This window comes from Scardinius erythrophthalmus (assembly GCF_964197995.2).
Source record: "Scardinius erythrophthalmus genome assembly, chromosome: 17".
In the NCBI taxonomy this organism is placed as follows: Eukaryota; Metazoa; Chordata; class Actinopteri; order Cypriniformes; family Leuciscidae; genus Scardinius; species Scardinius erythrophthalmus.
Genome location: NC_138237.1, coordinates 8,712,361 through 8,736,375, shown reverse-complemented (window position 1 = coordinate 8,736,375; position 24,015 = coordinate 8,712,361). Strand labels below are relative to the sequence as shown.

The 24,015-nt window shown below is 35.9% G+C and overlaps 4 protein-coding genes across 6 annotated transcripts in view; all 4 read right to left on the bottom strand.

Moving 5' to 3' along the window:
* Window positions 1–2,363, bottom strand: part of slc4a4b (solute carrier family 4 member 4b) — a 59,625-nt gene extending 57,262 nt beyond the window's left edge. For all 3 annotated transcript variants that reach the window (XM_081391569.1, XM_081391571.1, XM_081391570.1), the window contains exon 1: window positions 1,963–2,363. In XM_081391569.1, coding sequence (XP_081247695.1) covers window positions 1,963–1,979 — 17 coding nt within the window. In that variant the 5' untranslated portion in view covers window positions 1,980–2,363. The remainder of the gene's footprint in view (window positions 1–1,962) is intronic.
* A 1,086-nt stretch (window positions 2,364–3,449) lies between these two features.
* On the bottom strand, window positions 3,450–10,025 carry dck (deoxycytidine kinase). The gene is made up of 7 exons (XM_081391922.1): window positions 9,847–10,025; window positions 9,243–9,358; window positions 6,540–6,733; window positions 6,258–6,405; window positions 6,048–6,163; window positions 4,544–4,643; window positions 3,450–4,124 (listed from the first exon to the last, which is right to left on the bottom strand). The coding sequence occupies exons 1-7, from the start codon at window positions 9,935–9,937 to the stop codon at window positions 4,098–4,100; spliced, it is 792 nt and encodes a 263-aa protein (XP_081248048.1). The 5' UTR covers window positions 9,938–10,025; the 3' UTR covers window positions 3,450–4,097.
* A 285-nt stretch (window positions 10,026–10,310) lies between these two features.
* On the bottom strand, window positions 10,311–16,463 carry mob1bb (MOB kinase activator 1Bb). The gene is made up of 6 exons (XM_081390208.1): window positions 16,327–16,463; window positions 15,030–15,196; window positions 13,941–14,034; window positions 13,737–13,870; window positions 13,424–13,587; window positions 10,311–11,969 (listed from the first exon to the last, which is right to left on the bottom strand). Exons 1-6 carry the CDS (start codon window positions 16,338–16,340, stop codon window positions 11,892–11,894), a joined length of 651 nt encoding a protein of 216 aa, XP_081246334.1. The 5' UTR covers window positions 16,341–16,463; the 3' UTR covers window positions 10,311–11,891.
* Window positions 16,464–17,151: 688 nt separating this feature from the next.
* Window positions 17,152–22,981, bottom strand: LOC308705890 (arrestin domain-containing protein 3-like). Its single transcript, XM_081391187.1, has 7 exons — window positions 22,031–22,981; window positions 21,898–21,939; window positions 21,745–21,805; window positions 20,371–20,518; window positions 20,163–20,259; window positions 18,656–18,912; window positions 17,152–18,515 (listed from the first exon to the last, which is right to left on the bottom strand). Exons 1-7 carry the CDS (start codon window positions 22,290–22,292, stop codon window positions 18,117–18,119), a joined length of 1,266 nt encoding a protein of 421 aa, XP_081247313.1. The 5' UTR covers window positions 22,293–22,981; the 3' UTR covers window positions 17,152–18,116.
* Window positions 22,982–24,015: the final 1,034 nt, after the last annotated feature.

The window sequence follows — 24,015 nt, the reverse complement described above, 5'->3', positions numbered from 1 at the left end:
TGTGGGTTTTGGTTCTTTTGCTGTTGTCGGCTGTAAGGACCTTTGAAATAACTGAAGTGATAAAGACCTGCCTGAACTACTGAAGCCGTGCGTTTCCCTGAAAATAACTGCACACCTTAGAACGTTCCTCAACCAATCAGAATCAAGCATTCAACAGCCCCGCCCATAGTATAACAAAATATGACTACAGCCTTGGCAACTAACTGAAATAAATGCGTTTAAGTACTAGGGACTAAAGTTTAAATACAAAAGCTAAATTACTAAAATTACTAAAAAAAAAAAAAAATACAAAAGCACATAAAATTACTACATTTAAAATGAAAACATTATTAATAAATACTATAAAAGTATATAAATAATATTAAAATGTTTACACTGCTTTTTATACATGGTTATACCATGGTTATACTGCGTTTATGGATATGGATATGGCATACTAACAATCACAGTACTCTCTGTAAGTGTTAATTTCCCAGCAATCAGCAAGTTAGTGCTTATTTAAGTGTAAAAATCGAAATGTCTTTAGCACTGCATAAGAAACCAGACACCACATGATCTATCCACTCCATCTGAAGAGCCCTATTGGTCAAAAAATGTGATCCCTGCAGGCAGCTGGCTCTTTTTTTATGTCAGCACAAGTTGCACAGAACTAAAAAGAGATCAAATCCCGTTTGCAGCTTGCATCATATCCAGCCACCAGATTCAGGGAGGCTAAGCGACGCACGCATTGCTCCTGGACGCTAAGGACCTAATTGGTTTTGACAGGAGCTTCTTGGAAAAAGATTACTCTAACAGTTCAAGCCGTGGCTTCAGGGAACCTGTAAAGAGGGCGACTTAAAGCAGCGCGACTTGGCAGTAACGTTAGAATGAACAGGATGAACTACATCATGCATCATGTGTTGCCGGTGGAACCCCCTGTTAATGGTTTCTGGAAACCCCATGAGAGATTTCATTCAGATAAAACATGAAGGCTCTTCAATGGTTCTTGGGTTCGGCAAAGTTAAACATTTGGTTCCATGAACAACCTTCAACATCCGTGGAATCTTTCAATTGCACAAACGGTTCTTTAGATTATTAAAATGTTCTTCACACCATGAATTCTTATCTTTATTTTAAGAACTATTCACTAGCATGTTTGGGGAACCCTAAATGTTTCCTCTATGGCATTGCTCGCTATGAAACCCATCTTTTAAACCTTTATATTTAAAAGTAAATTTTTCAGATGGCCAAAAAGTTCTCGATGTTCCATTAGGTTCTTGTTCTTCGGTTCAAGCGTATTGATTTCAGGGCTATTTTTCTAAAGACGTAGGGAATAAAAAGTGATTGTGGAACCTAAGAAGGTTCTCTGATGGAATTAAACTGACACTTTCAGTTGTTGATAATCTAGGACAGTTTTTGAAGCACCAGTTCACAGATGGTTTCTAAAGAACTGAAAGATAAGAAGTTCTCTGAAGAACCTCGAACGATTCTCATACACTCTTAAAAATAAACTACTCTTTTCAAGCATTTAAAGGAAACTTACAGTGAACAGTTGCAAAATGAAAAAAAATTTCATTTTACAAAATTTTGTGCGATGAAAAGGTTCTATTAATGTTAAAGGTTCTTCATGGAACCACTGATGCCAATTTAACAACAGCAAAAAAGGACCTTAGAACCAATAGGAGTGCATGAAACTAACACTATGATGCTGTTTGAACATTTAGGATGTTCATGAGCTGTCAAACATGCATATGCCCAGTTTAATGTCTTTGATAGATAATCACCTCCGTCCCTGAAACTCGAGCCCTAACCGCAGCTCTTTTCCTCTGTCCTGGAGGATATACTGTTACACCTTTACTTTTTGGTGAAGAAGCAGGACAGATCCAGTGTGGGAGGGCTGTTACACTCGACCCAACCATGGAAACAGAACTGATCTCGACTGAAACTCTCTGAGGAAGATTACACGCAAATAAAAGTACTCACTTGTTTTTGTCGCTCATGTTGCCTGTATTGTGCGGGTTCTCTTCTGCCAGAGACCCTGTTTCTTCCCCTCACGCTGTTACAAGTGCGTCCGGGCTTCACAAACACTTTCAAAATACGCGCAAGTGCAAATTCGCTCCAAGTTCAGCGTGTCTGGATGCGTAAAAGCAGGAACACATTCAGAGACTCGCTTCTGTTTTATCTGGAGCCAGAGATATTTCACTGCTGCTTCTGCTAACTACGATACATTCAGCCACCCCAGCAGTCATAACGCAACAGGCTCACGAACTCTCTCTGTCCCGTCGGAAAACACTCCACGTTGCGCGTAAACCTGCCCGCGTCGCGTCGCGGTTCTCAGCGCTCGTCTTGAGTCTTGTTCCATATTTAAAGATCTCGCCCTCCTCCAGCGTGACGCAGCAGTGGGAGGATGAGGCGCGAGAGGTCACGCGTGTGAGATGCAGCAGCGAATACCTGCATCCTCACACAAACACACATGAAAAACACTGAGTTTTAGGGTTTATTTTACATGCTGTGTAACATTACTTTAGCAACTAATTCCTAATAGTCAAAATAATACATATTAGCCCATAATAAAATAGGCAATACTAGTTACTAGAGCTTTAATGTTGGAAATATTCAGTCAATCAATACTCAGTACTAGTATGACTTAAGTATGCTAACTAAATCAATATTATATTGTAATATTTGATAATTATTGTTATTACACAACCATACCTTAGATACACTGTATCCAAAGATGGCTTGGGGAGTCATGTGAAGCGTAATTACTGATATAATATATTATATACTTTTTTTGATTCCACATTACAAGCGAATAGGAATCGTTAGGAATACATTTTTTTGAATAATCCAACGATTAAAACAAATTTCAGATTTGAAAAAAAAAAAAAAAAACTGATTTCCAAATAAACATGCCTATAATTCCTATAATTGCTGAGATTGAACAGTACTTTGCCAACTGTTTGGCCAAACACACACACACGCACACTCTATATGAATTACTTTTCCTTGAACAATTACATTTACAAAACAATGATGCCCCTTAAAGGTAAATGTGATTCCTAAACACCTGATACTGAAATATGAGTATTTGGTATTGTAGACTTGTTCAACATTTAGCAGAATATTCTAAAACGTTTAGACAAAAATCCAGGAATGCCATCAGTTCAAGTTTCAAGATTATGTTTTTGGTAAGAAAAGTTGTTTTGTACTTAAAAATCCTAAGAAAAGATTGTCAATGCATCAGTTCTTTAGCATTTTTGACCAGAAGAATTCAAGGAATAGTTTTTTTTTTTACTGTTCCTAAAGGCCTGTAGAACTACGCCACCAACTGGGCGTTCAGGAGTATAACCACACACCTGTGCACATCACACTAACCCTCATTATTTACTCACTCACCATCATGCTTGTCCAGCACACAGGCTTGAAATGACAGGAGAAAGAGAGTAAATGATGATTCATTTCATTTTGGGTAAACAGTTCATTTAAAGCCAGACAAAGAATCCTTTGATTGAGGCAGAATGGTTGAATATATACACACTACCACTCAACTGTTTGGGGTCACCAAGTAAAAGTTTAAAATAATAATGATACTTTTATTCAGCAAGGATGCATTAAATTGATAAAATAATGTTATAATGTTAAAAAAATTATATTTCAAATCTTTGAACTTTATATTAATTAAAGGAGCATGAAGCATAATAATGATTTCTGAAGGATCATGTGACACTGAAGACTGGAGGAATGATGCTGAAAATTCAGCTTTGATCACAGGAATAAATTACATGTTAAAATATATTCAAATAGGGAAACAGTTATTTGAAATTTACTGTTTAATGTACATTTGATCAATTTATGCAAGTAAATGGAGCCTTGATTATCATGAGAGCATTCTTTGCTCTTTAGAAAAGAAAAAAAAGAAAAGTAATAGAAATAAAAGTGAGAAATAAAAGTGAAAATTAATATTATTATTTAATTCATAAAGCATAAAAGTAAAAACAATTTACATAAAAACATTGATAAGTGCTAAATTGACACTACGGTTTCATAGTTTCGAAATGTAAAAAAATAGACAAAGTTAAATGATTCTGTCCATCAAGCAACATTTCTCATCATAATCACAGGGAGCTCAGAAATTCTTTTACCTGAAAAAAAAAACAAAAAACATATGAATCAACTTTTAAACAGAAACTGTCCTCATATTTTACTTTATTGCATGTGATGTGTGCATGCATGAAAAGAAAGTGTGTGTGTGGGAGGGGGGGACTCTAGACTAGAGTATTAATCATGTATAACATGCATTTTCTACAGTACATAATGGTCCCTGTATTGCACCCTCATCATAAGACGCAACTTCAGTTCTGCCACATTTAACGTCACAGACTTGCACTCAACACATGCTCTGGGTGATAGATTAAAATCATGTAAGAATGTCATGAGGGTGAGTAAATGATGACGACATTCACTTTTGAGTTAATTTTTACATGTAAAAACATATCCATAGTGACAACTCAACGCTTCTTCTATGATAACAGACTGAAGTGTGTGTCTGTGTGTGTTGTACCTTCTCAATCATATCCGCACACTTGACCTTGTTGTCTTTAAAATCGTCATCAACATCCAGGGTAAGAACCGGCACTTCCTTCAGATACTCAAAGTCCATACTGCACACATACACACAATGAGGGTACATTATATATATATATAAATTTTATGCATTTTTATCATCTCGCTACATTTTACATCCTTAAAAAGTGAATATATAAAACATATAAATATAAAATAATAAATTCAATTCTCACACACAACTAGTTTATTTGATCAGCAATACAGTAAAAACAGTAACATTGTGAAATATTATTACAATTAAAAAAAAAAGTTTTCTATTTGAATATATGTTCAAATGCAATTTATTCCTGTGATCAAAGCTGAATTTTCAGCATCATTACTCCGGTCTTCAGTGTCACATGATCCTTCTGAAATCATTAGAATATGCGGATTTGGTGCTTAATTATTAATGGTTCTTATTATTAATGTTAAAAACATTTTGATGCTTAATATTTTGTGGAATTTTTGATGCATAGAAAGTTCAACAAGATATTTCAATCTTACCCCAAACTTTTGAATGATAATGATTATGGTTTCCACAAAAATATTGCTCAGCACAACTGTTGTCAACATTGATAATAATAATAATAATTTTTCTTGAGAATCAAATCATCATAATATAATGATTTCTGAAGGATCATGTGACACTGAAGACTGGATTAATGATGCTGTAAATTCAGCTTTGATAACAGGAATAAATCACGTTGAAATATAAGTGCATCCTGAAGAGGGCTTTGTAGGTGGAATGCGTTGATCGACCTTTTTAATGTTTTAATGAATCAGCCCAGGTTTTTAGTTAAACTACGTGAGTGTCTTGGAATATTTTGTTTCATCATCTGATTTTTACCTCTGATTTACCCAACGAGCACCAGTAGCTACGCATTTATACCCCTGCCTGGAGCATATCCAGTTAGCTTGCTTTGGAAGAAAACATGTTAAAATGTATTCAAATAGAAAAGTCATTTTAAACAATAATAATAATAATTCAATATTTTACTGTATTTTTGATCAAATAAATACAGCCTTGGTGGGCAGAAGAGACTTTTCAATAACATAAAAAAAAAAAAAATCATAATTATTTTGACCTGTGGTAAGTGTGTGTGTGTGTGTGTGTGTGTGTGTGTGTGTACTTGTACAACAATCTTTGTGAGGACCAGTTTGAGTTTTAGACCACTGGAGTGAGGAGGACAAAGAGGGTAAAGTGAGGACATTTTGGCCGGTCCTCACTTTCTGAGAGCCCTTTAAAGGCCTGTTTGAGGGTCTAGACTTGGTTTTAAAGATAAGGTTATAATTAGGTTAAGGGTCGGTTTAGGGTAAGGGTTCGGGTTAGGCGCTTAGTTGTGATGGGTAATGTTATGTAAGCGGCTAGAGATTGCATTGTGTCAATAGATATACAAGAATGTGTGATAGATAGATGTACAAGAATGTGTGTGTGTGACACTAATGGCTGTGTCTGATACCTCATAGTCCTGTGCTGTAACCAGCACTCATGTTTATAGTGCAGTTTCTCCAGATATTCCAGTGGAATTCCCTGTTCCTCATCTCTTCCTCTCAAATGCAATCGCTCCAAACACCTCTGAAACACAAAAATCACATGGTTTTGTCTTTTTCACAGTAAAGCAGACTCACATCACACACTTTCATCACCCCATCTGGGTGAGTGTCCATACCTCTGGTTTCGCCCGCAGGTAAATGATGCCGTCCAGCTCAATGTGCTTCCCAAACTGCTTATGCAGCCAGCTGTGCCAGTCCTGATAGATCGCCCACTCGGTTTCATTCACACACTCACTCTCATAGAGGTTAGAGGCAAAGATGTACCTGCAACACACCAATCATAGTGATTAAAACAAAAAGCCGATTAGTACATAATAATGGTTGTACAACAATCACAGACTCCGATGCACGTGTCTGGTTTGCCCCAGGGATGTTAGCGGCCTTACTCTGTCATTTACCTGTCGCTGTAGACCGATCTCTCGAAGAACTGCACAGGATTCTCCGCCTCTCGGAGTTTCCCATTGGTGGATCTGATCTGCGAGCGGATGCGGCTCATGCAGGCGTAGCTCTGGAAGGTGTACGCCCAGCGCTCGGGCTTCTCGTACATCATCTGCAGCACGTTTCCTCCACTCTTCTGAGAGGTGGTCAACTCCTGAAACAAACACATGCACGTTACATCGGTGCACATTTGTGGTTATGCATCTAATATTTGTGCTTCAAATTCTGAACTGAGATAGATAAAATTATAATTAAATAATCATAATTAAATTAGTCAGTTCGGTTAGAATTACTGATCAATGGCTGATAGGCTGATTTATATATATATATATATATATATATATATAGATATATATATATATATATGAAGAGTTCAGATGCAAAAGCCTCTAAGTGCCATCTGAAATTTTCTTCTAGAATGATCATTTTTATGAAGCTCGTATATTCAAGTTCAGTAATTTCACTTGAATGGCCATTAATAGGTAATTTTCATTGTCATTTAAATGAAATTACTGAACTTAAATATACAAGCTTCATAAAAATGATCATTCTAGAAGAAAATTTCAGATGGCACTCTTCATATATATATATATATATCAGCCTATCAGCCATTACATTGATCAGTAATTCTAACCGAACTGATTAATTTAATTATGATTATTTAATTATAATTTTATCTATATATATATATATATATATATTTATTTATTTTTTATATTAATTTATGATTATTTAATTATAATTATATATATATATATATATATATATATATATATATTTATTCGTCATATGTCCTCTAATTTTTAATGTCATAACATAAAAATTATGTAAAAAATCTTAATTATTTCAAGATACTCAGACACACATATTCAATTTGATTGAAAACTCATATGATAACACATAAATATATATTACACCCAGCACAAAACACTAGTCCAAAAGTTTTTTTTTTTTATTACAATTACTACTGTACACAAAACAAAATAAAATACATCCTGGGATGTAACATTATATTATAGGGTTAATGGATTTTTTAAGTGATCTTTTACAGTATGAATAATCTGTCACAGAAAGTAGGGGACAGTGGCATTTGCAGACAAACCTGCTAAAATAGGTTTAAGTGACACTTCAGTATTGGGTCAAATGCCATTAATGTCCACTGTGAGTCATAGAAACAGCCACTATAAAGACCAGCCTCTCGACACGTTTGAAAGAGAGAGAGCGAAAGAGACAAGGACCCTCCTCCAACTCTCCGACTGAAAACATGAATTCAATTAAGATGTAATTGACTTAACACTATATTTATCAGTGGTAGTAAGTGTGTGAGAAGGCATCTGTTCTGCTTGAGTGCTCAGCTGTTGAGGACTCAACCATCTGCCAGTGTTTGCCAGAGCCGTTTCCAGGATTACAGGCCTATTTGTCATACATGTCATAAACATGCAACGGACAGTGACCACACACAATATTTGGACACTTAAAGGCACAATTTATGTCTGAATGACAACATTAGACAACAAAACATCCAACCAAGTGCCATCTTCACTCAGAACTGACCCAGAAAACTACTTTTAGCTAAATGTTTTTGTTTTAAACATGTTTGTTCTCTTTGACATTTTGTTATCTAATGCAAAGACATTTGTGCATATTTTCAGGGTGAATTGATGAGTTAGTTACTTACTATGGCAGTTTCTTATCAATGGCAATCTATATTTGTTAGATATAATTATATTTTTATATTACCTTTTACAATAATGTACAGTACAGGCCAAAAGTTTGGAAACATTACTATTTTTTATGTTTTTGAAAGAAGTTTCTTCTGCTCTGCATTTATTTGATCAAAAATACAAAAATGGAATATTGTGATATATTATTACAATTTAAAATAATTGGTTTTCAATTTATTATACTTTAAATTATCATTTATTTCTGTGATGCAAAGCTGAATTTTCAGCATCATTACTCCAGTCTATCACATGATCCTTTAGAAATCATTCTAATATTGTGATTTATTATGAGTGTTGGAAACAGTTCCTCTACCTAATATATTTGATGAATAAAAGGTTAAAAAGAACTGCATTTATTGAAAATAAAAAATATTTTCTAATAATATAAATCTTCTTTACTATCACTTTTTATCGATATAACACACCCTTGCTGAATAAAAGTATTGATTTATTTCAAAAAAAGAAAGAAAAAAATTACTGACCCCAAATTACTGACCTGTAGTGTATATTGTTGTTACAAAAGATTTCTATTTTTAAAAAAGTTGCTTTTTTTTTTTTTTTTTACTTTTTATTCATCGAAGTATCTTAAAAAAGTATCACAGGTTATGAAAAAATATTAAGCAGCAGAACTGTTTCCAACTTTGATAATGAATCATCATATTAGAATGATTTCTAAAGGATCATGTGATAGACTGGAGTAATGATCCTGAAAATTCAGCTTTGCATCACAGAAATAAATGATAATTTAAAGTATAATAAATTGAAAATCTATTATTTTAAATTGTAATATATCACAGTATTATTTTATTTTCTGCTTTTTGATCAATTAAATGCAGGCTTGATGAGCAGAAGAAACTTCTTTCAAAAACATTAAAAATAGTAATGTTTCCAAACTTTTGGCCTGTACTGTGTATTTCTATCAGTTATTTCTTACTGTACCTCATGGTCGTTGTGATGAGTTTGTACATTGCACCACCTAGCGATGGGTTCCGGTACTACCTCCCATTCTCTGTCATGCTCCTCCAGCAAGCGAACAAAAGTGGATTTACCCGCCGCTAGGACAGGACAATAACAGATAAAAATCATATTTAAAGAATACGACTGGAATAAACGACATAAACCTCATATACAACAGTCAAATAACCACTCAGGACCGCTTTAACGCAGAAACTAGATGTTTAACGAATATTCACAATCACAACCCAACTTTCGATGCACGATTCTTAGATTTTAACAGCAATCTTTTTGATAATTTTTTAAGAGAGACAAAGTCGAAATATACACACAAACAAATATTTAATGTGACTAGAAATCTCATAACCGGAAGTGTTCGCCAATGTCAATGTCGTTTTGAAAGTGTATAAATATTTATAAACATAAAATGTATTTTTCTTCACAAGTCAGACCACTAATTTCATAAGCACAATCTATGCAAGCTCGTGTATAAATTATAAAAACTGGATTTGTAGCATTTAATAGTTATGTCCAGTCCAGCGATTAAATATGATTTACAGTAACTTAACAAATACAATGAATAACTTACCAATGTTGCCTTCAACTGAGATACGTTTCAATCTTTTCTCCAGACTGTCATCCAGAGGACTGGGACAGACTCTTTTGGCTGTTGGAGACATTTTATTTTTTATCCAGCAATGCAGAAATGTGCAGATACAGATACTCGGTTCAGTTACAGTCAGTAAGTTAGCTAACGTTACCCGGAAAACAGACGCGACGTTAAATTCTGGCGCTCAAACGGCAGAGCCTCCCACCGGAAACAGCTGCCTTCAAACCACACGACATGTACATGACATAACACTTGTTTTTTTGTTTTTGTTTTAAACGACATTCATTATTAAATTAAAAATACGCATTTTCACCTGAGAACGAATGACTGTATAAAAACAATTAAATATAGTAATTTATAAAAACAAGACTACCTGAACAACACTGTTGATTCATGTACATATTAAAATATATAAAGATATAAAATCACAAAGTAAATAAATACAACGTGTTTAGAGAAGGGTTTTATTTGCTCTAGTATGTACAGCAAAAATATCATAACATCAGTTAGTGATATCGTTTTATTAATGTAAACTACAACAATATCAGGAAATCGTTTTAAAGGGATTGTTCACCCAAAAAATGAAAATTTTGTCATTATTCACTCACTCTCATGTTGTTCTAGAACTGAATGAGTTTCTTTCTTCTGCTGGACACAAAAATATATTTTGTAAAAATGTTGACTTCCATAGTAGGGGGGGAATACTATGGAAGTCAATGGGGTCCAACTGTCTGGTTACAGTTTTGTGTTTAACAGAAGAAAAAACTCACACAGGTTTGGAACAACTTGAGGGTGAGTAAATTATGACAATTTTCAATTCTGGGTGAACTATCCCTTTAATGTCTGAGGCAGCTTGCATATTTACACATCTAATCTTACCCTAACTATTTTACAATTCAGGGAAAATATATTCTCATTTCAGTGACAAAAACCTCTCTATAAATACTTCAAATATGTCCAATATTAATCAGCAGCTGGCACTTTTACACTACGGCATAGTTCAAACCGTCAGAATTAAAATGATTACATTCGTGAAACAATATGAATTTGTCAACTTCAAAATGTCCAAAGCAACAAATTAACAAACAAACGTATTTCTAACACACATTTATAAAAGTGGTAGTAGAAGAACAGAGATGAAAAAAGGGTTAGTAGAGAAGAAAATTCCAGTCACACACTAACTTCATTTCTCAATATCAAACCCTAACAACTCAAACGACCAAACCATACAGCGAAATTCACCCGACACACTGAATTTTTCAGAGTACAAGTGTATTTCAAATGGGTGTCATGCAAAGGAAACCAATCAAAGTTTGGCAACCGAGTTGTACGAATGCAAAACTTAAACTTCAATGGTTGTTGCTTGTGCAAAACAAACGTCTTATCAGACAGCCGTTATCATACATTTCTTGTTTCTCTGACGCACGGCATAAAGTAGCAACTCCAGCATGCACAATTCCTATTTCGGTATTCAAAACACAGCTAAAATAAACCTTCATAGTGATATAAACAATTTTGTCCAATAATATGAGTAAGGACAAATAACAAGAGCTTCATTGCATAGGAAAATATCCATTTAACTCTATCTTTCTGTTGTCAGCATTACAGGCATTGAAGATTCAAACACCCTTTAAACATTCACACTAGCCGAAGCGAGCGAATCACCCATTGGCTGCTTTAACATGGCACAGGCACCATGCAAACACGTACCAAGTTCAATTCTCATGGGTTAAAATCCCTTCCGTTCAGTGACTAAACTAAACAATGTGAAGGACTTGAGAAACTAAACATCAGATATAGCCATTTCACCCAGGCATCATGTTGTCATCAATTGCCACACATCAGGTGAACAGGATTGATTCATGTACAGGTATTAGTATTGTGCTGATCCTGTACTTTCACTACGCTAGGCCTAGCAGTGTTGTGTGGTTAAAATCATCTGTACAAAGCAAAAGAGAGACGGGAGAGTCAGGAGAGAGAGCAGGATCATTTTTTTTTCTTCATTCTTAACTTCTTTTCTCAGTTTATCTGTCTTTTGTTGTGAGTTTCTCAATGAGCTCTTGAAGAGGCGCCAGCTCCTTACGGTCGATCAAGTTAAACTCCTGAAAACAGACAAAATATGCACCGTTTATATTAAATTCAGGAACATCAAAACTACAATCAAGTTCAGAAGTTTGGAGTCTAAGATTTTTGTAATAATTTTAATAATTTTGCATTTATTTGATCAAAAATACAGTAAAAACAGCAATATTGTGTGAAACGGTTTTCTATGCGAATATATTTTATAATGTAATTTATTCCTGTGATCAAAGCTGAATTTTCAGCATCATTACTCCAGTCTTCAGTGTCACATGATCCTTCAGAAATCATTCTAATATGCTGATTTGCTGCTCAAGAAACATTTCTCATTATTATTATCAATGTTGAGAACAGTTGTGCTGCTTCATATGTTTGAGGAAACCATGATACATTCATTAAATAATTGAAAGTTCAAAAGAACAGCATTTATTTGAAATAGAAATCTTTTGTAACATTATAAATTCATTTACTGATTCACTTTTGATACATTTGATGTTTGATTTAAAGTATTCATTTCTTTCAAAAAAATAAATACAAACTCAAAAACTAAGCAACTCTTTTACATTTATCACTTGAGTAAACTATAATTTTACTGGCAACTATGTTATGTCATATAACTTTAAATCTGAGTGGCTCTCACTACAGTTAGATAAGCAATGCAACAGCTAAAACATAATTTCTAACCATCATAAAACTGTTTTTAAAAAACAGATTTAGAAGTGCTTAGTGTTCAAAGCTGTTGTAAAACCATATACGCACACACAGGTAACTCCATATAATTTGAAAACTATATTAAATGCAGCAAGTTGCTTAAAATGTATAAAGCCTACAATCAGACTATAGCAATGTTTACATCCACCTATTTTTACGCGCATTTTGGGATATCGCGTCAAAAAACGGTGGACGAAAAATGCGCATAATGCTTGTCTGAGTCAGAAAATTGTTTTATCTGATAAGATAACATGCGCATAAACTACAATGGAAACACATTTACCAAATAAATTCCTCGATGCGCATTAAAAAAAGAAATGGGATGAAATAACTGGACTAACCAGCGGAACGATCTTTTTGCACCGCATCTGAAATGCTGAAATGTTCGGTAGAATTACCTTCCAGAGCTCTTTTACACGACTGTGTTCCCAAACATTATATTATTACATACAGTGGCTTCTCCTACTTTTCATAGTGATATTTATTTTATCAGGAAGTGATGATTTTGTTCTTGACTCACTGGACAGAAACGGTGCTTTATTTGCAAATGTTTTATGCGATATGTTGCGCAAAAGTTCACAACTTTAGACGGATTTTGATTGGCAGTGAAATGGTTAATTTGGATTTTTAACTGATATCTTTTATCATACTGCAGTTGTTGCCATAAATAAAAAAGCTGTTAGTCACTTTAGGTGTGATTTTGACTCTGAACAGCCTCTTTCATCATTTTAGGATGTTTATAATAAGTATAAAACAGTGACAGTACCTGTACAAAGAAGATGAAGTGTTTGAAAGACGTGTTGAGGTGAGCTTCCTCCTGAAGATGCATGACCGCGTCAAAGTGCTGATGATAAATATGGGCATAAACTCTGAACAAACGCTTCAGAATAGTCTTGGCCACAGACATGAAGTTCTTGGGGAAGGGAACACCTGGAAATGGATAAAGTTCACATTAACTTTGTGCAAAACAATTTGTTGAAATACTGATGCATAAGTTTAAATACACAAGAATTCCACCATACTTATATGGCTAAGTACGGCTACTGCTAACATGTGCAGTGTGAATGTCTACAGGGTACCTATTTTAGAAGGGAACAGGGTCTCGTCATCCAGCTGGTCTTGAACCCACGTCATCAGATAGTCGATGTACTTGGGAGCGGAGCACTTGATAGGCTTCTTAATGTTGGTCCCATCTGCCCAATGATACTCGTATCTAAAGGAAAAGAGATGGGTGAAGCAGCAGAGACGGACCCAGTCATTCCTCACTGTCCAAACACACTCACTTTGGTCCCGCGGACATGACGGGGCAGCTGTCCTCCGAGCAGAAGTCTGTGATGGTGCCGTACAGCATGTTAATCTGGTTAAAGAAATCCACCGCTGTGGAAACAACCAAACAAAAACATAATTTTTTTCCCATAATTTATCTGTAATGCATCATCAGGATGGTTGGAATGAATGTGATGTTCTTTCCATCAAGAGGCGCATCAATGTTTGGTCAAGATCTTTTATTGTCAATGCAAGAGTCCAGCACTCTGTAAAGTCTCCTCCAGCACATCCCAAACACTTTCAATGAGTTTAAGATCTGAACTTCATGTGTGGAAATGATTCTTCATGTTCCTCACAACCATATTTTCACAGTTTGAGCCTGAAGAATCTTGACATTGTCATCCTGGAATATGGCCATGATGTGTCTTCATACATGGTTGTTTAAGAAATGAAAAGCTACACACTCCATCAGTTAGGGTTAGAAGAACTGTTGGCAAACATATAACATGTAGAAACATAATAATCACTGCGATAATGATCCAATCATAGACTCTTAAGCAATTGCCTATTGAAACCTATTTTGGCCAGGCAGTGTACATTAATGCTAAGTCTAAAATCAGACTAATAAATGATCTTACTTGGTTGAAATATAAATTGGTATCAGTACAGACACAAACTAAATACATTATTTTAAACAACTTTTCACTCTATTTGTTACACTGATCATAGTAATTTTTCTATACCAATATTACAAATTGCAAAAGAATGCAAAAGAGCAACATTTTTAGTATTAGTCTCAGACTGCGGGCTCGTACTGTATGTGTGTGTGTGTAATACATGTTGGGGGAGGTGTGTTAGTAATTCAGCAATGTGCACAGCGTCTCTCGAGACTGATTAGGAGATCGGTCAAGACAGGATGGGTCAGGCTTGGTGTCATCAATAGGTCAAGGGTCAAAGCTTTTAAGAAGAAAATGAGAAAAGCAAACGAACACAGAGAGAGAAACATCTGCAGTAACAAACCACACTTAGAAACAGAGGAAACGATTCAATTTGAGGATGTGTGTGAGGGCATAATTAATAAATATGGCATCACTCTTGACTCTTACTGTTGACAGCCACCCATTCATTCAGATCTTCTCCGTCAGGAAGCATGACGGCCATGCGCAGGTTCCCACTTCCCAGCGTGGCTTCAGCGTGTTTGAGCAGCTCATACTGATGAGAACCTTCTGGAATATTCTTCTTCGGCTTAAACGTCTTAGACGAACGATTCCCGCTGGAGGAGATGGAACAAAAAAAGGCAATTAATGAATGTCGAAATAGGCTATACGACATACCACATAATCAGGATTGTAGAAGCACGTGTGTGTGTGTTACATATTTCTCATCTTAAGACACAGACATCCAGTTTATCTGGTTCCCATCGAAGGAATACACACGCCAATCAGCATTTTTTATCATTCAAATCTCAAGACAACACAATGGCAATGACTGTCACATGTCTGTGCTGGTTCTTAACTTCTCTTAAATCACATGCTTCTGACGAACCATCACAAGAGCTTCAGGAGATTTTCCAAACGCAATCATTCTCAGCTGTTTTGAGGAAGCTGGTTTTCTTATGATGAACTCTTCTAATGGCTCCAGACAACCTTATCAGTAAATTAAATTTCAGATGCATCATAACAAACAAGATCCTCCCAGGACTGAGATTGAGACGTACTGCATTTGAGATTTCCTCACTCTCTTACTAAAGATGTAAACATGTTCTTTAAAGTAATTACAGAGAAAGCAAATACACCGCCTTCCCTCCCAAAAAGATATGATTAGATCGAATTAAACAGCATTTCTGGCGGATAAAACACATTAACTTCTTGTTTACACTCTTAAGGAGATTCATATGACAGTTGCAGCATCATGCACTGCCTGATAATAACAATTAAAACTGCATTGCATTTCAAGCTATTTCATCAAATGCAACATACAACATATTTTCAGAGGATGTTTTCCAACTTTGAATGCATCACAGGCTCTGGACACAATGCAACTCTCTGACCTCTGAAACAAGTGGCAAGACACACAACGTGCTTTTTGAACAGCACAGTGTGTGAAACAAACATGCATTACATAAGATCTGCCCCCCTTCAGCCCAGCACATCAGAGAGGCAAGAAACCGGTGCCAATGTGCCAGATTTGGGTTAATCTCGATGCTGAGGCATTCGCGTGAAAAAATATCACATTTTAGCACAGCTGTCAGGATGAAATACTGACACATTAAACGATCAGCACGCGCAGAACTGAAGTCAGCTCGGTCCAATAAAACTCAAACAGCTCTTTAGCAAGACAAGCTAAAGGAGTAAATTGGTATTACGCTATAAATAATCATCTCAATCATAGAGTCAAACTCACAATAAGAAGCTCATCTTGTCCTGTCTGCCCGGTTCAGAGCTCTGTTGCTGGTCCCGGTTCGAGGTTCTGGTTCGTGTAGTGCAGAGACACCTGCAACAAACTTGCCACCGCCGCTGTGGATGCTCTCGTCTGATTTGTAGATCTGTAAGTCACGTCACATTTGAGTTTAAACAGGGTGGATTCCGACATATGTTTTGGAGATCTGTGTTTACGCCGACCACAACATATCGCGATGGTTCGAATCGCTGACGTCAGCTTTTTTTCCGATTGTGAGTTTTTTATTTTAACGTATTTTTAATTCAATGTTATTGTTTCATTGTTGATTATTTAAACTGGTAGACTAGTTAATCGTCAGATAGATTATTCCAGACATACGATCCCTTATACACTTCAAGGGTATATTAGATATATTATAGATATATTAGAGCTGGTTTTACAGGATATCTCTATATATCTCTGTATTGTGTTTTTGGCCTGTCTTTAACACTTTTTGTTGTGGCTTGATCTCATAATCATGTAGCCTGTATTATTATGATTATTATTATTATAATTAAATATTTAGAAGTTTTTACTGTCACATTTCACAATTTTAATATAGTTTTAAGTCAAATAATAATATACAACAATAATAATAATAATATATAGCTGCAAGCATCAATTAACAGGGTTCAAATGGTTTAAGACCCTTGGGGTCTAGGCTGACCCGAAATGTAAGGCTGAGACCAGAACACATCCACAGACAATGGAGAAACATACACACAGTAAGTAAAGGGTTAAACTATAACACTTAATACACATTAAGCAGGCTTACACACTCATTTTGTTGTAAATATACATTGATATTGATAAATAAATGACAGGTAACAAAATGCTCACTGCAAGTCTCTTCTACATTACACCATTTTCAGGTTTCATTGTAATCATAGGTGGCATAATTGCAAAAACTGATACCTCGGTACAAATGAAATGGTAATCTTTAACAAATTCACAATTTTCACACACACAAATACACACACGCAAACAGATAAAGTTGCAGATAAAGATGTTTGAAATAAATGAAAGGTACGAAAATGCTTAGTTCTCCCATTTATAACACCATTTTCAGGTCTCACTGTTGTCATATGTGATATAATTGCAAAAACTGATACCTAATCTGAAGTACAAATGACGAGGTAAACTTTGACAAAATGTGATTTGAAAAGATATTATAATGATTTTATAATGTCTAAATATGAATCAAATGAGTGGTCCTCCGTGTAATTATAATGTTATAATGACAATTTTCCCAGGAATTTACCACAGGAATAAAGTCATTTTCACCTTTTTAACTGTTATAGAGGCAATCAGGGAATCACAGTTCTAAAAACAAACAAAAAAACATTTTAAGTAATTTATTTAAAAACATAAATGTTTCAAATAAGGTCAAAACGACAACATAAAATATGGCACCTGCTCAGAATACATCTTTTTCAGAGTTTCATGTGAACCACATTCACAGCTGAAGCACAACCAAAACAATGTTCTTCCGCAAGACGCATACAGTTTAATTTAGATGGCCTAAAGTTACATCGAGTAGCTTTAATGAACAAAAAAAAAACATGATTGTGTGTTTAGCAGAATTGTTTGTCTACTGTTGAGACTTAATTTAATATAGGATCTATAGATTATTAACAGTCAACATCGATAACTAAAAATATATAAGGCTTACATATTACTATGAATCATTCTTGCAATCTAGCTATAACAATAATAATAAAAGAAACCTAGAAGGTGATTTTAAAATCATTTTGTCAAGACTTTTTAGGGTGGTCTGGCAACTCTGGATATAACTGATATTCCTGATATGGAGGAGGATCTGATGAGTCAGACTGATGAGAAACTGAAGGACCAAATTGACCAGGAGGTCCAACATAACTAGGAGGAGCAAACTGATCCAGTGGTCCAGGGAAAGCAGGAGCGGGAAACGGACTCAGAGGAGGTCCGTAGAGGCCGGAGGCACCAAACTGACCAGGTGGGGCAGATGGAGGCATATGAAGTGGGCTGGGGTTCACATTGCCTCCTGATGGTTGATTCCAGACTCCAAAATCACTGTTTGTAGCACTTTTTGCACCTGGTACAGACTGAAGAGGAAGAACCACTACTGGGAATTTGATCTCCGGGTCTGAGGCAAACGGCACATCCAGGTAGACCTAGACACAAAGCACACATATTAAAGCAATAAAGTTATTCATTCATATCTGTGTAGAACACAGTGATGGCAATCTAATGTATTTGTTCACTTTATTGTAATGCTTGTCTCTGTGTCTTTGCTTTAGATGCTGAAACTCACCCTGAGTCTGTACTCAACATTGATGACTTTACAGTTTAGGATAGAGATGGTAAGGCTGGGAGGAATGGACAGCACTTTTGTGACTGTGTTCTTTGAGTTCGGCTCAATGGTTTCTCCTTCCTCTTTGACAAGGTCATGTTTGTGAATTTTTCTCCTTCCTTTGGCGAAAAAACTGTGTTTTTCATAAAGACAGTATTTTGGCTTGATTGCACGGGATGAATTGTTCTGAACTTGAGCCAAAACTTTCAAGCCCTCTCCTGTAGTGAGACACAGTAAGACACAATTACGGTAGGTAAATTGAACATACTTGATAAAATATCACAAGAAACTATAACTATGAGCCTCTTAATTCAGAATCATGTTACATATAAAAATACACAATTAAAAAAGTATAAAAGAAAACTGTACTGATAACATTATGATTGTGTGCAGAGCTTGACATTAACACCCACCATATTGATTTTTAGCTACATATCAATACCGAAATATCTGAAACGCTTCCAATACTCATTTTCTGCAGTAGATACACGATACCAGCTGCGCTTTCTCTCTCTCTCATCTCTCCGACAGTGAGTGACACACAAACCCTCCTCCCCTCATTGGTTTCATTTGCTCCTGATGAATATTGTTGGTGTAACAAGGCTTCAATTTCAACGTGGGATTGTGCGTATTGAGCATAATTTTACTCATTCCCGCAGATTTTGTGCTCACACCCATTAAGCCGCCTCTCACTATTGAATTGAGTTAGTTTTCGCTGCTTATTGCAGAAAAAACAATCAAATACACACAAAATAATGGCAAAATGCTGGTCTCGGTGAGTCACGTAAACAGTCTGTTATGTTTTAAGTGAACGTGAACAGTTGAGAAAGAAAACGCAATTGTAACAGTATAATGGATTTCCTTGCGTCAGGTCTTAATTAACCTGCTGCGGCTGCCAAATTAAGAGATAATAATAAAAATATCTATATGGCAGTTTTTCCGATGTCGATGTCAAAATTGTGGCCAGTGAAAATGCTGAGGGGCTTTGGAAAACCACTAAACACAGTGGCAGGTAAGCAAAAAAGTTAATGTCAAGCCCTGATTGGATGTATAACATTTTGTATAAGCCCTGTAAATTATGATTTCCACAACAAGTCTATGAAGCCCAGCATTGGGGGAAAACCAAACAAAACAAAAACAAGTAGAACCAGTTCTACAAGTGATGCTTGGGTTCTCATGGACTTACGGTTGAAATGTGTTATGAAAAGTGTAACTTCCTTACCAATTATTACAATAGCTGATCTGAAAAATTCCACATTTGTTGTCTTAATCTACTTGCTTACATGTGATTATACAGAGAGTAAACAAGAAAATAATGGAAATTGTCCATCCACCACAGAGCTGTTTGATATTTGCAATTTTATATACATTGGAAATGGTTGTGTCTACAAAACTCAAACTTTGAGATTATTGACAAATAGAAAACATGAACACTGCTGAGAAGTTATAATAAGAACTATAATTTTACCGAGGTAATATCCCATTTTTTCAGTGCTTATGTCCATGGAGACATTCCCAGAGGGGAAGAGTTTCATTTTTTTCTCTTTGCTTCCATACTGAGGCACCTAAACAAGACAAAACGTGTAAAATAGAGGTGACTGAACCCTTAAATATAGTAGAGGAATGTATAGTATAGATTAGAAAGACAGTACATGGGGTTTTAGTCATAATCTCACCATTAGTTCAGGACTGGACACAACATGACTGGAGACATAGTGAAACTCTGCTTTGGCTTTGCTAGAAACACGCATTGATCGGGATAATTTTGTCTCCAAAGTATAGGCAATTTTTCCAATTGCACTTTTGAAGGTTGGTGGGAAGTGTCTATAAGAAAATTATGGCATGTATAAATATAGAAATTCAATGGTGATTCGCACTCAGGATTCAGCGTTTGTCTGTTGTTTTATTTTACACAAGGGGAAAAGCGTGTGTAAATACAGAGTAATTGTACAGCAGAAAGTAAAGTCTCATTAAAAGGTTGAAAATCTTGAGAAAAGAAATATTGGCAAAAGTAAAATGTTCTATTTTATTAAAAGTACACTATGTAACTGTTGGCCCTCTGGCGGTTAAAAAACAAAACTGCTTCAATTTTGCAGAAGAACATTGTTTTGGTTGTGCTTCTGTGCTGTGTGACTGTAGATGAATATGGTTATTCTACTGCTCATAAAACATTCACTACACATCTCCGAAAAGCCAAACTAATGTTGATTCTTGTTTTATTACGAGCTCTGCCGCGTTCTATTTTGCAGACAAACTCTGCTCTATTCAGTGTTTTTTTAGGTTTTTTTTTTACAGGAGATTCCCCGGAGGCTTGAGGTTTAGCTGCTCCATGTCAACATTTCTCACTCGTCGTGAAGCTCTGCCACTCCCACACCAGACAAGCGTCAAAGTAGCCGGAGCAACTTTTCTTTATTTATGGATATGATGAGACATGCACGGACAAGTGATGCAAGTATGCAATTTTGCGCAAAAAGCATTCGCTCGGTCTAAAATATGAACACTTATAACAGGCCTTATATCAGGCTTATAACCAGATTTATATACTAATTATCTTGCACAGTGCACCTTTAATTGTATTTTAATACTTTAGAAATATATCTATATTGAATATGTGCTGTCAAGCCATTTAAAAAAAAATATTATTAGGCCTAATATTCGAAAAACTATCCACCAAATCAAAGTTAGTGTGGCATAACCAACATGCAGGACGTAGGACATTTCTGGATATTCATTTGCATGTCTTCAATGTGCAAAGAAAGTTCTTTAGTAGCCTACTATTAGCTTGATGATTACACTACTATACATTAAGTCATTTTTTTTTTTTTTTAATATAAACCTAAAAAATATGAAAACATTAACCTACAGATTGCATTACTGAAAACAATACGAAAGATTACATTACTAAAATAAAATAAAAATAATGACTTGGTACATTTGTTTTAAACTTTGTTCTTCAAATTATTTTATTTATATTACCTCGGGCATTCTTATTGTCATTGACCAGCATACACATTTACCATAACTTTACGAGATGCAACAAACAGACTTACTGTAGAGGCAACTGAAAGGTGAAAGGGTAAACATGATGGCCTGGTGCCACAACCGAAGAATCTAACAAGTCAAAAATCAAACCAAAGATCAGCACATTTATCAGTTCTTTAAGCTCAAATTGCATTATTCATCTAAATTGCAAACAGACTTACATGGCTGTCCTGATGGATCTTTTAGCATCTCATGGTCATTACCTACAAGATCAAGTTACAACACAAACAAAGCTGGTTAAATAATGAGTTCTACAAATGGTAACACAAAAACTACAGCTGAAGTTCCTCCTACCATTTGTTTTGTTCTCCAAAACGAAAAACCTCTCCATGGAATAATACTTCTCCTTATCAGAGTAAACAACCGTGGTTTTACCGTAATGCTCGCTCCAGGACACCTGTGCTTTACCTTTAATTTTCACACTGAGCGACTGCATTTGCGTGTCCTTTACTGCATCCAGAAGGACTTGTCCCGATATTAAATCCCCGCTGGTGAAGGTATTGGTCTCATTGATAGGAGTGTAAATAACAGAAATGTTTTTCACAGTGAGAGACATCGTGTCTTCTGGTGTCAATATCCGCTTCTTGTGAACTCAAATGAATCTCGCTTTATAGTCAGGTAAGCAGGACAGGAGGAGGAGGAGTTGAAAAAAGGAGCCGTCAGGTCGGACACTTTCGTTTGACGCCTCACCTCCAAAGTAGACGAAAATGCTCCTGTGGTCAGGAGGACTGAGATAAGTGTAGTCCAGTTTCATTTGTCGTGTCAGGGCAGGTGTTCCAGTTCAGTCCCTGTGAAAAAAACTGTTCCAGTTGGGTGGAGAGTATTTACATGATATTTCCTCATGCTGTAACAGACCTTATTCAGAGCAGCGCCATGGCAGGTGAAAGCGAGGATGTTAGGGATAGACTGGTATCCGCTGTAAAAAGCTGTATATATATATCCTTGATTCCCTTTAATTTTCCACAAATTTTCCACGAGTTTTTTGTCAGCTGAAACTTCTTGGAAAGATTTTTTTTTTTTTTTTTTTTTTGCAGTGTTTCATCAGCAGAACAATCCAAAAACACATTAAATAACAGTACAACCCACTGAAGAGATGTATTGCTGCGTCCGAAATCGCATACTGTCTTAGGTAGCCTACTTATTTTCAACAAGTAATTACTGAATCACGACCGCTAAAAAAAGTATGTTCTATGTGCGTAGTAGAATGTAAACTACATTCGCCATTCTCTCATTATCACGTGACCTGTCCTATTTTTATGAGTAGGCTATAGGCTACTGTGAATTCGGACATACTTCTTTTGTCACATACTCTGTTTTTCACCAACTATGTAGTGGGGAAATATTCGATTTCGGATGCAGCCAGTGTCTATCCCTGCTGTGAATATGGTCTATGGAACTGCTCCTCAAATCGCAACTTGTTTAATGGATTATTTCGAAACGGTAATAATAAAATCTCAATGTTAAGCATAAACTGCAACAGTTTACATTTTCAAAACAATGCATAGTTTGTATAACTCATCTGAGCTGTATAGCTTGATAGATCACAGGTATTCAGACAAATAAGGATTAGGGTTGGGTATCGTTTGAATGTTATCGATTTCAAAACTTCTGTAGATTACTGATGATTTATGACATTGTTATGGCAGGTGGGTGTACACAAGTTAAGATACTGAAGCTGCACAACTCTGCTGGGGAAAAAACAACTAAAACCAGCCTAGGCTGGTTGGCTGATCTTAACTAGTTTAAACCTAAACTAGCTGGTTTAAGATGGTCTCCCAGGCTGGCCAAGCTGGTGTTCAGCTGGTCTCCCAACAAACAAACAAAAAGTGGCCAAATCCCTTCTAAACACAGCCTGAGAGCTTATGCTGGTTTTAGCTGTTTTTTTTTTTTTTCAACTGGGTAAGTTCAACCTGAATCTGCACCTACAAAAGAGGAAAGCCGTTCTACCTGACACATGTCACATGCTCCCAGGAAAGTGATAACGCTGCATCTCAGTGACGAGGGTGAATTTGAGGTGATGACAGTCCAACTGATAACTCGTAGCTCAAAGAACACACTGGAAAGGATGGCCCTCAAAGTCTGTGCAATACCATCAAGCACTGATGGCCAAAGAAGATTCAGAGTGTGCCAATGCCACTAAAACTCTTCTTTCCTTTCCGAGATGAGCTCACTACTAAGGATGGAATCATCATGAACGCAGTAATTCCTCAAAGCCTACAGAGTGAGTGTCTACAAATCTAGCACAAAGGAACTGAAGCGAATAAATGCAGAGCATGTGA